General features: G+C 41.8%; 1 protein-coding gene across 1 annotated transcript in view; it reads right to left on the minus strand.

Moving 5' to 3' along the window:
* Window positions 1–14,525, minus strand: part of C13H10orf67 (chromosome 13 C10orf67 homolog) — a 104,219-nt gene that overhangs the window by 57,588 nt on the left and 32,106 nt on the right. Inside the window, exons 5-7 of the mRNA XM_069547431.1 lie at window positions 10,510–10,665; window positions 2,552–2,699; window positions 1,418–1,476 (exon numbers count right to left, since the gene is read on the minus strand). Coding sequence (XP_069403532.1) covers window positions 1,418–1,476; window positions 2,552–2,699; window positions 10,510–10,665 — 363 coding nt within the window. The remainder of the gene's footprint in view (window positions 1–1,417; window positions 1,477–2,551; window positions 2,700–10,509; window positions 10,666–14,525) is intronic.

Raw genomic sequence — 14,525 nt, forward strand, 5'->3', positions numbered from 1 at the left:
AAAGGTTGATGCCAAGAAGGTTAAACTGGTCTATTCTTATACTCTCATTATCTCTGTAAGAATGACACTTGTACCCTCACCATTGAAAAACAGGCTCAAGCACCAGAAAATGACTTCATGTTGTGAAAACCTGCAATGGATTCAGTGATCATAGGAAACATCTCCCAACTCTGACCCATCACAGTATGCATTTCTTTAGAATATAGTTCTTGGGACTTCCCTGGCAGCCTAGTGATTAGGACTCCACACTGCCAATCCAGGGAGTTCAAATTCGAACCCTGGTAGGGGAACTAAGATATCTCACGCCATGTGGCCAAAAAATAAAAATCAGTTCTTGGAAGTGATTTTATCTAAAACCTAAGACTAGGACTTCCCTAGTGGTTGAGTGGTTAAGACTCCACCCTTCCACTGCAGGGGTGTGAGTTTAATCCTTCGTCTGAGGACTAAGATCCTGTATGTGCACAGCACCACTGAAAGTAAGTAAGTACATAAATAAAATTTAAAAAAAACTTTTTTAAATGAAAAATAAAACCTAAGAATACCAGAAGTGAAAAATCTAGGTTGAAATCCGAATCTTAAGCTTTATGAGCTCTGGATATGAGGCCAGCATGACTGAGGAACTCAATTTTTAATTTTATCTAACTTTAACTTTCATTTAAAAATTGATACTCGATTCAGTTTGTGGAAAACTTTATTTGGAATAATTCGAGGATGTAAATTCACATTTTTATCTGTAAATTTTATGAATTCTATCTAAAGATACATTTGTATTCTATGAAATCACTCAAAGAATATTTTTAAGTGTACCTGTGCTCAGCACCGGGAAAAGATCAGAGACCAGTTCTGTCTTTGGGTTGTAGGACCTTTGGCAGTGCAAACTGACCATCACAGAAGAGGGTTTTGAGAGCTGAGAAATGTGAAAGCAGGACTCTAACCTGGGTGCGGAGGGCAGGAATTGCTGTGGTTCTGTGACATCAGATGCCCCAGGAAATCTTGATTTTTATGATATCAAAAGCATTCCCTGCTCTAAATACAGATTTTCTGCAAAATACAAACCCAGTTCATTCACATACAGAGAAATGGAGATAAAACAACATCTGATATGAAAACAGGCTGCCCGTTCCTAATATCATTTTTCCACAAGCATATCTTTGGACTCCCTGTGTCATGGGATTTTTCAATTCCTTACAGTCAACAAGGTAGACACTCAGTTATGCCAAATGAAAGAAAACATGAGCTCATTTTCAAGACGGAATCCTTTCTCATTACTAGAGAAATCACCCCCAAACAACACTAAATACAGGAATCAGCTTTTCTCGACATCACAAGACAAGGCGGGGGCATAGTGTTATTTCATTAATTATGCTGATATTTCCATTGAAAAGAGTCATTCATCAATGTAAAAAAGTTACAGTACCTTTTGAATAGTTTTATGATCCTTTTCTGCTATCTCTTTCAGACTTATAATTTCATCTTCTGTAAACAAAAGGAGAGAGAGGCCAACCATGAAATTACAAGCTTATGGCCCTGTATTCAATCTGCCTGCTTCAGGGCAGGCTATACACCGCTGGCAGGCATGGTGGACGCAAGTCCTAGCAGGACTACGACCTTCACAACTGCCCTTGACATTCACAGCCTTCTTCCTGCTGTTCAGACGGCTGGTCAGATAGGGATTAAGAACTAAGTTCAAGATCCAAGTGTGGCTGAAGGCTGAAAGCTTTTCATCGAGTCTAGCAAGGGACATTTTTGCTGTTAGTCACAGCCAATACAAACTGCTTTAGCAGGTGGCACTTTATGGACTTTGTAAGAACTAGCAAAACCTGAAGACGCATTATTACACATCAGGAGAGAAATAAAACTACACTGGCCTGGTGTAACTTACAGCCAAGAAACACTGCCCCATATCTGATTTTATTAATGTTTCGCTACAAATTTTATATTGCCTACTCAAAGGGCAAAACTGTATAACTAACATAAATACAATGATAGCAGTGCCTGTAAATGCTTTTAAGCAATCCAACTTCAATGATTTAAATGCAATGTTTACCAATGTTTATGGTATATAAGAAGGGGGCATAGGGTCAACAGATGGAAATCTGTACTTAAAATTTGTGCCAAAAATTGAAGATAAAGTAGTAAGTAGGAGCATATTTTCCTGAAGGGCCAATTCTGTTTCTTCACAAAGCACACCTCAATATATATGTTCAAATATGAAAATGTTAGAAATTTTAGGTTTTATATCAAGCACATGAAATTTTGTTTAATATTTATGATATTTCTAAGTGATATTGAGCACTGATGAGCACATTTTTCAAAGGCCAATGCTTGGATTTACAAACAACCACCCTGAGTTAAAAAGGCATGGCTAGGGGAGTATGACCAATTCCTGTCCCAAGAAAAGAATGCAAATTAGAAGTGGCCAACAAGCTGGTATTTTAAATGTAACTATGGTTTGGTAACAAACACATGTTTGAAAAGGACAAGCATGGCCATGAATTTTATAAACGTGCCCAGTGTATAGAGTTTTCTCAAAAATGACTCTAAATGTTACCTAATACTGAATTTTCTTTTACACTGAGCTGGATTTCTTCTTCGAGTTCTGAAATGACTTGAAGCAGTCTCTCATTTTCCATTTTGAACTCCAAGTTTTCCTTTTCTAGAGTTGTTTTCAGAGGGCTGCTCTCTTTGATAAAAGAATCCTAAAAGAGGGAGAATTCCATATTTCTAAGCAGGGAGCCAAGGATTTAAATATGCAAGACGAGACAATACAGATACAGAAGAGCTATCATATAATTTTCTGAATTCTATTACACACTTATAATATGAATAGTAAAAAGGGAAGGAGAGTAAAATAGAGCTTGCTGGAAGAAAGGCTGCGGTACCTTCTGTACAAAGACCACAGCACATGGGGACAGTTTATTGACAGGAATAATGCATATCATACTGTTTGTGTGCCCTCATCATTCAGGTCAATTCATCATGGAGGCTGCGTCCGGGGAGGCAGCTGGGGCCCCTCCACCCACACTTCCCTCTGTGTGCGTCTGAAGTGCTGCTGTAACCAGGCAGGCTGGGGAGCCCGCGGACCGGCAGCAGCGCCGGGGGAAGGGGGTGCGGGCGGGGGCGGGGGCAGAGTGCACGGCTAAGGAGGGGGGCTTGTTGCCTTTGTGGCATTTCCCAGTGTCAGCGCTGCCAGTGTCAAGAGGAGCACACCGCATGTCAAAGTGGTGACGTTTCCAGGCTGGGAGCCGCATGGAGCCCATCAGGCACACGGATATCCACACAGTTGGGTTTTCTGCTTGGTGGAGGAGCCACCCAGAGGCAATTCATATTCTGAACATTAACGTGGCTTTGCATGCCTGTCACACTGGGACTGTGCAGGCGTTGAATGCTATTGAAGACTTCGGTTTAAATCTCTATGCAAACAGTGATTACCTTGTAAGAAGGTTTCAGGATAACTTACAACAAAAGACTTTAAAGTTATAGTTTTGGTAAAGCAAACTCATTTACATTTTTATTATGTGCGTCTTTTGTTTAAATCTTGCCATGTCCATTACGGAGACGCTTTTTCTTACGCAGTAGAAGCTTATTGGGACAGCAACTCTTCTTTTCTTCTTCTCCTCTGTTTCAAAGCTATTGAAAACATCTGACCATACTTGCTTATGGCTGTCTAGATTTTACTTGCTGCACTTCTTTTTAAAATTAAGATGTAATGAGTTGGAGAAGCTGATGCAAAACTTTATATTTCATGATGGTAAAATATTAAACTGATTATGCAATCTCAAAATAGTAAAGAACATGCTTGAAAGTCATTGTATTATTACATTAAAAGAGACAAAAGTATTTATATACCTCTGTTCAAAATCAATATGGACACTAGAAATACTTTTAAACTTTAATTTTCAGATGAATTATAAGCTATTCTTTTAGTAGCAATGCCATGATTGCAAATACATAAGGATAAAATCTCCTCTCCTCAAAAACAAAATCATTCCTCCCAAAAAGTCTTTCCTCCCAGTATAACTAGTGTCCTTTTGAAAGTATACTTTTATTTAACTTTAGAGATAACTGAAAGTAAATTATTGAAAAAAGGTTTCCTCTGTGGTCATCATAATGGTTCAGAAGAAAAATATGTAGCTATCATGTTTTATAGTACATGAATAAACTCTTGAAAAACAACAAGGGACTTTTTAATGAAGTCAGTTATACCAGACTTAATGTTTATAATGATGACGTTAAATTTTGCGCTAAGCCCAGTTGTGAATCTTCATGATTTTGATTCACCATTCCACTTAAATTATTTAAGCCCAATTCATTCTTAACTCATGAGAACTAACAAATTTAATAACTGATAACACTGTTTTCTTAATAAGAAAGAATCTCAGTCATTATTTTCTTGTCCCACATGGTTCAACTTGAGAACATCAAACAATGAATTTCTAGACTGAAAAAGCTTTTTAAAAAGCCAGCAGCATTTGCCTTAATTGGCTTAAATGTACATTTCCTAACAGTGGCAGAAAATGAACATCCATTGTGGATTACGTGAGCATCCATTATAATAAACTAAATGAGAACTATTTGAATAATCAGATGAAGTGTAAAATTTACAAGAGGTGGCAGCTAGCACCTAAATGGGTTTTCTAAAAATCTCGTAGAAAAGCAAGAAACAAGGCAACACTTCCAACTCAAGGGTTTCTCCCCTCCCACAAATCCATGGACAGCCCCAGTTCCTGAGAGGTCAACCTTTAGCTCTGTCCCCACCATCTGTCAGCTGCAGGAACTGCAAGTAATTAACTATTCAGATTCCCACAGCAATGGGGACACTCATTAGCAAAATGAACAAAGGGATAGTTCTGGGCGGCTGCGGTCATCTGTTACACTCTGAGTGGCAGGTTTTGTGGTGGTGTTTCTCCTACCATCTGCCCACACCACTAGCTTGGGCTCACTGAAACCACGAGACTCCTTTAAAGCAAGCTGCGTTAATAAACCGAAGTTAAGAAGGATGGAGATCATTAAAAGGTGGTTAACTAGTTAAAGCTATTTAAAGCTACATTATTGCCCAAGACAGCCTGCAGTGTGATCCATGGTCACTCTGGGATTTAAAATTTATAAAGGACCTTGTCAATTTAGAGTTCTTCTATCATGCAGTGGACGCTAGGATTTCCAAGTGCCAGCTTACATGCTTTTTCTCTTGTGAACAGCCACAGGATGTGCAGTATCCCTGCCCAAGGCCTCAGAATCCCAAACAGTAGTGAAAGAACCATTTCTGGAAATGGATGTTCTCCAGAGCCTCACTACTCCAAACGTGGTCCAAGGACCAGGAGCCTTGGCATCACCTGGGAGCTTTTTGAAAATGCAGAATCTCCGGCCCCAATTCAGCCCTGTCTGAATCTATATCTTAACAGGAGCGGCAGGTGACCCATACACACAGAAAGTCAACAGAGGCTGAGAAAGAAGCACTGTTTGGGGCATCGCAGGTGCCTTCCCAGCAGTCTCCCTTTTGCCACACTGGCGTCTCACTTCTGCAGGCTCTGCGTACAGTGTTTGGACATCTCAGTTTGATGCTGGGGGTGGGGGTAGGGGTTTCCGCTGCATGCCCATGCTGTGTGGCAGTCACAGAGACGAGCAGGTGCTTTCCCAGTGAGTGACAGCCAACAGAGCGGCCCACTGGGGCAGTGCAGCCCTGCAGAGCTGCTGCTCTTGAATGACGGCTCTGTTTCAAAACTGTCAGCAACAAGCAGTCATGTTTCCGTAGTGGTGGCGGGGGTGGGTGGGCATGATGGTTGCATAGCGCATCCATGTTGGGGTAGGAAAGAAAAATGAAGTCTTTTCGAAACAACTCTAATTGCAATTGAAGCACACAGGCATGTGCGTGGGTACACAGACACACAGGCACACTACCCTGACCAGCTAGCTCCTTCAGCAATTCTTGAGTGGATTTATCAGCATATAGCACGGCAAGCTGCAGACTATAGCAGAGTACCATTAACTCATTGAGGGGGTTCACAGAGCCTGAAAAGACACTCAGCCCTTGAATGTGTGTGTGTGTGTTAGTCGCTCAGGCATGTCTGACTCTTTTCAACCCCGTGGACTGTAGCCTGCCAGGCTCCTCCATCCATGGTATTTTCCAGGCAAGAATACTGGAGTGGATTGCGATTTCCTTCTCCAGGGGATCTTCCCAACCCAGAGACTGAACTTGGGTTTCCCGCATTGCAGGCAGACTCTTTACCATCTGAGACACCAAGTGAAGCCCTCTCGGGGAAAATTCAACATTAAGGATGTTCTGACCTGGAGAGATGAGGCTTCTGTAACTTGACGAGATTCCTTTTTCTGATTTCCATCTTGTCATAAATATAAGCTAAGCTAGATGTTTACTAAACCTTCCTTTTCCTGTCATTCTTAGATTTTACTCTAAAACAATCTGGAGAGAGATTATGACTAGTAACGATGAAGTAATTTATGTGATCAGACTATGAGGAAGAACAAACTAGAGTGTTCCCTTATTGTTTATTCAATTTGCTTATTTCAAGTTGTTTTTGTGAGTTATTTCAACTGCTGCTTTGAGAATTTCTAATTGTTTCTCCAAATTTGGTTTTCCAAATATAATTTCAGATACTTGCTGTATTGAGCTTTTTATACCGCTAGAGGGAGCAGTCGTATTAGATGAAATTTCAAACTTAGGGCTTCTCTGGTGGCTCAGACGGTAAAGAATCCACCTGCAACGCGAGAGACCCGGGTCCGATCCCTGGGTCAGGAAGATCCCTTGGAGAAGGAAATGGCAACCCAGTCTAGTATTCCTGCCTGGAAAATCCCATGGGTGGAGGAGTCTGGCAGGCTACAGTCTATGGGGTCGCAAAGAGTTGGCCGTGACTGAGTGACTTCACCTAGAACTTGAGAGGCATGGAGTTCTAGGAAAGCTAGCTCTTAGAAGATTTTTTAAGAGAAATTTCAGATTTTTTAAAAAAATATATAGCCTGCTTTTGCAGTGTTCATGTCCATCCTACCAAAAGGTACACTAGCCCTGCTCTGCATTGCCCTAGCATGGTGTTTCACTAGGGTCCTCTGGTGCTGGGGAAAACGTATACACTCAGTTAATCAGGAGTCTCACCTTCCTCAAATCTTAAGTTGTTTACAGCAATACTGATGTGGTGTCCATGGAGACAAATTACAGTGAAACAACCAAGGTCTTCTGCTGGAGAAGACTCTTGAGAGTCCCTCGGACAGCAGAGAGATCAAACCAGGCAATCTTAAAGGAAATCAACCCTGAATATACAATGGAAGGACTGATGCTGAAGGTGAAGCTCCAATACTTTGGCCACGTGATACAAACAGCTGACTTACTGGAAAAGACCCTGATGCTGGGAAAGACTGAGGGCAGAGGAGAAGGGGGTGATGGAGGATGAGATAGTTGGATGGCATCACTGGCTCAATGAACATGTCTTGAGTAAACTCTGGGAGACAGTGAAGGATAGGCATGCTGCAATCCATGGGGTCACAAAGAGTTGGGCACGACTGAATGACAACCACCACCAAGGTCTTCAGAATGTCACCAGATGCAGAGAACACCCACTTATACAACAGCAGGGGTGGACCCTCCCACTTCCTGTGGTCCTCACCAAGCCCCGCCCACCTCATCTTGATCTTTACCCAGGATGTCCAGACAGACCAGCTAACAGGCTGAGGACAATCGGAGGTGTAAACACACCAAGAAAGACCTCGTGTTGGAAGCTCAATTACAGAACTGGGATATTTTCAACAGTAAACCAGATGGTAGTAAGGACTTGTGTATTTCCGCATCATGATAACTAGAAGTTATATGCATGCCTTTCTTCAAAGAACTCACAGCGATTCAGGTTCACAACAAATCTTCCTCATAACACTGTTGGCTAGGCAGAGATCACTTTTCATTTCACAAGTGGGAAATAATTGGATCAAAATTGCCTTGCTAATCAATGCTGGATATCGTTAGTCAAGGGCAGGAGCAAAAGCCAAAACTATTACAACTTTTCTATTAAATTTTCTACTAATAATTCTATTAAATTATTTTCTCCAAAAACCTAAGAGTAAATGTAGATCCAAGATAAGAAAAGTAAATTCAAAAATTGGATGTGTCTCTTCCTCCAAGGTGATCAGAATATGTAAAAAGAAATAATATTCAATTATATTAGATCTATGATAAGAATACTGCTAAGTCAATTCAGTTGTGTCCGACTCTGTGCGACCCCATAGACAGCAGCCCACCAGGCTCCCCTGTCCCTGGGATTCTCCAGGCAAGAACACTGGAGTGGGTTGCCATTTCCTTCTCCAATGCATGAAAGTGAAAAGTGAAAGTGAAAAGTGAAAGTGAAATCGCTCAGTCGTGTCTGACCCTCAGCGACCCCATGGACTGCAGCCTTTCAGGCTCCTCTGTCCATGGGATTTTCCAGGCAAGAGTACTGGAGTGGGGTGCCATTGCCTTCTCTGATGATAAGAATACTTAATACTAAATTGCTTAGAAGATGCTCTGTATTTTTTAGAACATGGAGAATTCTTTTTTTGTTTTTTGTATTTTTTGTTGTTGTTTTTGTAGAACACAGAGAATTCTAATAGATTAAACAAAGTATTCTTTCCACAGTTAGTAAACAAAGTCCTTTAGAATGGTGCAAGTTCAATTCCTTATCTTTTCTAACTTTGAGGGTTTTAAGTAAGAATACTAGTGTGAGACTTAGATAAACCAAGGACTGCACTTAAATAGCCCAGCAACCTGGAACCTGGAAGTGTTTCTTCCTAGCATTCACATTTTGATGTATTACTTCTCAGAGATTTCCCATATATATATTTATCTATATATACACATACATATATATGTGTATATATACATGTACATACACATACATGTACATACATGTATACATGCACACATGAGTCAATATTTATGTGTATCTACACTATACACTTAGTGATGTACACTTAGGGGTATACACTAACGTACACTTAGTGATGTACACTAAATGATGTATATTTAGTGATACACACTTAGTGACCAAGGCTTCCCTGATAGCTCAGGTAAAGAATCCACCTGCAATGCAGGAGACCCTGGTTCTATTTCTGGGTCAGGAAGATCCTCTGGAGAAGGGATGGGCTCCCCACTCCAGTACTCTTGGGCTTCCCTTGTGGCTCAGCTCGTAAAGAATCCGCCTGCAATGCAGGAGACCTGGGTTCTACCCCTGGGTTGGGAAGATTCCCTGGAGAAGGGAAAGGCTACCCATTCCAGTATTCTGGCCTAGAGAATTCCATGGACTATATAGTCCAAGGGGTTGCAAAGAGTCACACATGACTGAGTAACTTTCACTTTCATACACAGGGATCACTATACATTTAATTATAATTATAATAATTATATATGTTATATTGATTTATATATATACTGTAATACTATAATCCATTACAATAATATAATGTACATATAAGAAATATATGTTATAAGAGTGTATATATTGGGTTGGCCAAAATGTTAATTTGGGTTTTCCATAACATTCTATGGAAAAACCCAAACCTTTTTGGCCAACCCTGTGTGTGTGTGTGTGTGTGTGTGTGTGTGTGTGTGTGCATGTGTGTGTGTACATATATATACATGTATAGTGCAACCTTTAATTCTTACTCTATACAGAGGGAAGAGCTACCTCCTTACGTGGGACTTTGGGTTCGAATGGACCCTGGTTTCCATGCCACATCAGCATTTGCCAGCTGCGTGCTCCAGGTGAGCCTCTGCCCCTCGCCGGGAGACTGAGCTGAGGTGAGGAAGTGCCTCTGCCAGCTGGCACTCAGCAGGCTGACCCTCTGGCTTCTCTGGCCACCTCTCCTACTCAAACAACCTACTTCTTGCTCTCAGCACCTAGTATGAAAACCCTGCTATGGCTATTTGAGTTGACTGGGGATTAAAACAAACTTGTATTCAGGGTCCACAGTTTCAAGATCCTTCTCATTCATCTCCTCAACAGGTAGCTAAGCTCTCCTTTCGGCTTTCTCTCTCTCCCCACGTTTGTTCTCTTCAGTCCTTGGAGCAGTAAAGCAGCTCCTGGCTCCCATTACAACAGGGAGAACAGGGCGAAACTCCTCTGAGAATTTTCCTTCTTGACATTTCTGTGGAAGGTCATCCTGTTACAAGCTGGTTTCTTGAAAGCCTCTGACTTGAGATTGTTTTGTGTCTTTCAGATTAATTGGACTGAAAAAAAAAGGGTGGGACTCTTCTGTATTAAAACAAAAATGTATTTACATGCTTTTCGAGGGTGGAAGATAGGTTATTTTATTTCCCTTACAAATAAAAATTGAGAACAATTATACTGCTATTTATAATTATTATGGGTTTTCTAGACTATGTTATTGAGCAAAAAAAGGGTTGAACTGTCTTATTTTGTGAAGATACCCAAGATACATCCACTGTAGTCCCTTTATTCCAAACCCGAGCTTTTCAGACAGCCGTAACCTCATTTACATATATTAACATAAATTACTCTTTGCTGTGAAACTTACAACTTTTTGAAATCCATATTCTTCATATTGATCTAGTTCTTCTCTTAATTCCTTAATGACTTCTTCTTTCTCCCTTAGTCTTTTTGACAAAATGTTCATTTTGACAGTCATTGCGTCATGCAGGGATGTCTTCTCTTCTTCCACCTCAAAGTATTGCTGCGGGGAGAAAGATACTAGTCAGATACTATGCTAGCACCAGCAGAGACCATTTCATGTTTTATTTAAGCTCCTGTCTTGTCAAGTTGTTTTATTTTTGCAACTTGCATGCAAGTTTTAGTAAATTATGATGTTTATATTGACCAATACACTAAAAGTGTCAATGGCACTACAGCACACTATTATCCTGTAAGAGACAAAGCACAATGTCTTACACGGACTGTATCTGTCAATAATAATATAGTAATAATATAGTCTGCCAATAATAATAGTAGTAAAAGCCTTAGCAGTAAATCTACATCATGATTGTGAATGTCCTACTTCACTCTTCCTCTAGAAAGGAAACTAGCAAAAAATTTAACTATGTAAAACAGAAGAGAAATATACTTCAATGGTGTAACTAATTCCCTCGATGGTTTGGAATGGAGAGGTGGAAAAGAAGTAGAACCATTTCTTGAACCTATTTTAAGCATTGAGGTGCTAGCCTATTCACAGGCAGGACTCTGAAGAACTGTGTCACAAAATCAAAGCAAGGAAAATGCTATAAAATGGATGCTGCTATTTACTTCCAATATATAAAAATCTCATTTTCAACACAGACATGCAAAAGCATTTTGTCCATTTTGGACTCTTTTTGGAATTATGGAAGAATTTTTTATTCTCATCATCTGTTTGTTACTAATATATCTGGACACATGGACTTACAATAAACATAGTAAAACTTAATCATATCTGCTAATATACATAATATTGTATTTTAAAGAGTTAAATTTAAAAACTAAAATTGTTCTAATATTATATGATGAATCCCCGCAGACTGGGAAGAATACAATTATATCCGGGTAGCATTTAATAGTCAAGCTAGGGCATCCCTAGTGGCTCCGTGGTAAAGAATCTGCCTGTCAATGCAGGAGACACGGGTTCCATTTCTGGGACAATCCCACACGCTGCGGAGCAACTGAGCTGGGTCCTAGAGCACAGGAGTCACAACTACTGAGCCCATGTGCCACAACCGATGAAGCCCACACACCCGAGAGCCCACGTAGCACAACAGAAGGCACTGCCATGAGAAGCCCGCACACCACAACTAGAGAGTAGCCCCTGCTCGCCAAAACTGGAGAACAGCCTGCACGGCACACCCCAAATAACTGCCAGTCTATACCTCACTAATAAGAAAAGCAGTGGATGCACATGCGGTAGAGTTTGAGAGAGTGAAAACAGAGCACGCACATGACAACATTCGTAGTTTAACTGGGTGATTCTAGAGAACAGCACTGAGTATGCAGGTCTGTTCTTCACATCTACTCTGTTTTATGTCTCCAGCTTAAATGCTCTGCAGAGGTTAAGACACTTACCTGAGTGCCCTGAGTGTAAGTTCCTGGGCATCTCAAATTCAACAGGTCCAAACAGAGGTCCCCATCTTCACTCTCCTCCTCTCTGCCTCTCCCATTAACATCAGCCCAAGCCAGAAACCCATTTTCTGTCATTTTAAGCACCTTCTATTCCCTCACTAACTCACCAAATCTGTTCAATGGACCTCTAAGTCACTCCTGAACCTACTTCTCTCCTTTCCTGATCCACTGCCTTGATGTTACCACCAAAATTTGGGCCTGCTGACATCAGCCTTCCCTGGTGGCTCAAATGGTAAAGATTCTGCCTGCAATTCTTTAGGAGACCTGGGTCTGATCCCTGGTCAAGAAGATCCCCTGGAAGAGGGCATGACAACCCACTCCAGTATTCTTGCCTGGAGAATCCCATGGACAGAGGAGCCTGGAGGGCTACAGTCCCGGGGGTTGCAAAGAGTTGGACACGACTGAAGCGACTTAGCACACACAATCTGCTGATACCAGGTTGTGGTAAAGGAAAGTTCAGTGTTTATTATTAAATGCCAAGCAAGGAGTCCAGCACAGCTAATGCTCAAAAGCCTGAACTCCCCAATGGGTTTCAACAGTTTTTTTTTTTAATGTATTTATTTGTTTTGACAATGTTGTGCACAGTTTGTGGGCTCTTAGTTCCCCAACCTGGAACTGAACCCTGGCCCCTAGCAGTGAAAGCAGAGAGCCCTAACCACTGGACTGCCAGGGAATTCCCCAGCAAGGTATTTTTAAAGGCCAGGTGAGGGAAGGGAGCCCCGGGGTGTGCGATCAGCTTGTGCAAAATTCTCAGATTGGTTGATGGTAACTGGGAGGTGTCACGGGGATTAATATTATTATTCCTTAGGATCCGGGAGGCCGGCAGGCTGTGCGCTCCTGGTCTTTAAGTAGTTAACAGCTCCCATTTGGTGAAGGTTTTAGCATCTGTTTAATAGCTCAGGAAGTGTGCATCAGATACTGTTATCCGGGTGCTTCAGAGATGAGCTGCAGCAGAGGACATGGGGGAGGGGGTCTGTTCCAGAAAGGCCCCATAGGGTCCCGTTCGGTAACAGTCGGACTCTGTCTTGTTCACTTGCACTGTTGCATTATCTCTGAATTCACTTCCTCCTTCTTTTTTTTTAATACCTATCTAACTTTTAAAAATTAATTTTTATTGGCGTGTAGTCGCTTTACAATGTTGTGTTAGTTTCTGCTGTACAGCGAAGTGAGTTAGCTATACAAATACATTTATCCCTCTTTTTTTGGATTTCCTTCTCATTTAGGTCACCATGGCTTCCCTTGTGGCTCAGCTGGTAAAAATCCACTTGCAATGAGGGAGACCTGGGTTTGATCCCTGGGTTGCGAAGAGCCCCTGGAGAGGGGAAAGGCTACCCACTCCAGTATTGTGGCCTGGAGAATCCCCCTCACTGTATAGTCCATGGGGTCGCAAGGAGTTAGACACGACTGAGTGACTTTCACTTAGGTTACCACAGAGCCCTGAGATGAATCGGGAGATTGGGATTGGACACATATACACTAGTGATATGTGCACAAAACAGATCACTGATGAGAACCTGCTGTGCAGCACAGATCACTGATGAGAATCTGCTGTGCAGCACATGGACTTCCCTGACTCTTCTTTTGTCCTCTCCAGCCAATCTGCATGCACCCTGTGACTGAACTGATCTTTCTAAAATGCAGTGCTTCTTGGCCTCACAGGCTTAAGTCTAACTCCCTTAGCATGATGGACAAAATAGCATCCCTGACTTTTGCTGGCCTTCTCTCCCCTTCCCTCACCAGACTGGGAATTTTATCAGTGCTGATACTCAGCACGCAATTTCTTAGGAGTACTGTGGGACCACAGGTCTCCATGCATTTGGAATTTCTAGGCCGCCTATTAAGCTCTTACTTGTCAATCTTCTGAAAGGCATTAGAATAGGTTGGCTTGGGTCTGCAGATGAATCTGCCACTTAGCAGTAGCTTTGTTTTCTTGAACAAGTTTCTTAGGTTCCCTGGGTTTGTTTTATCATGTGTAAAATGGAAAATGTTTAATTTGATTTACTAGTAATTTGTTGAGGATTTTTGCATCTCAATCAGGCAACAATATGCCTGTTCATCAGGCATATCCACCTGTGTGTGTGTGCGTGCGTGTGTGTGCGTGCGTGTGTGTGCGTGCGTGTGTGTGTGCATGCACATGCGCTCAGTTGCCTCAGATGTGTCCCGCTCTTTGTGACCCATGGACTATAGCTCCTCTGTCCATGGGATTCTCCAGACAAGAATACTGGAATGGGTTGCCAAGCGCTCCTCCAGGGAATCTCCCAAGCCCATGGATCAAACCCTGGTCTACTGCATTGAAGGCAGATTCTTTACCATCTGAGTCACCAGGGCATGTGATGTGACTGTGAATTATAGTGCTTCCTCTAGCATGTGTGCATGCGTGCTTAGCCGTGTCTGACTCTTTGAGACCCCATGTACTATGGCCCACCAGGCTCCTCCTCGATCCATGGA

The sequence above is a fragment of the Ovis canadensis genome, chromosome 13 (assembly GCF_042477335.2).
Source record: "Ovis canadensis isolate MfBH-ARS-UI-01 breed Bighorn chromosome 13, ARS-UI_OviCan_v2, whole genome shotgun sequence".
NCBI classification, from domain to species: Eukaryota; Metazoa; Chordata; class Mammalia; order Artiodactyla; family Bovidae; genus Ovis; species Ovis canadensis.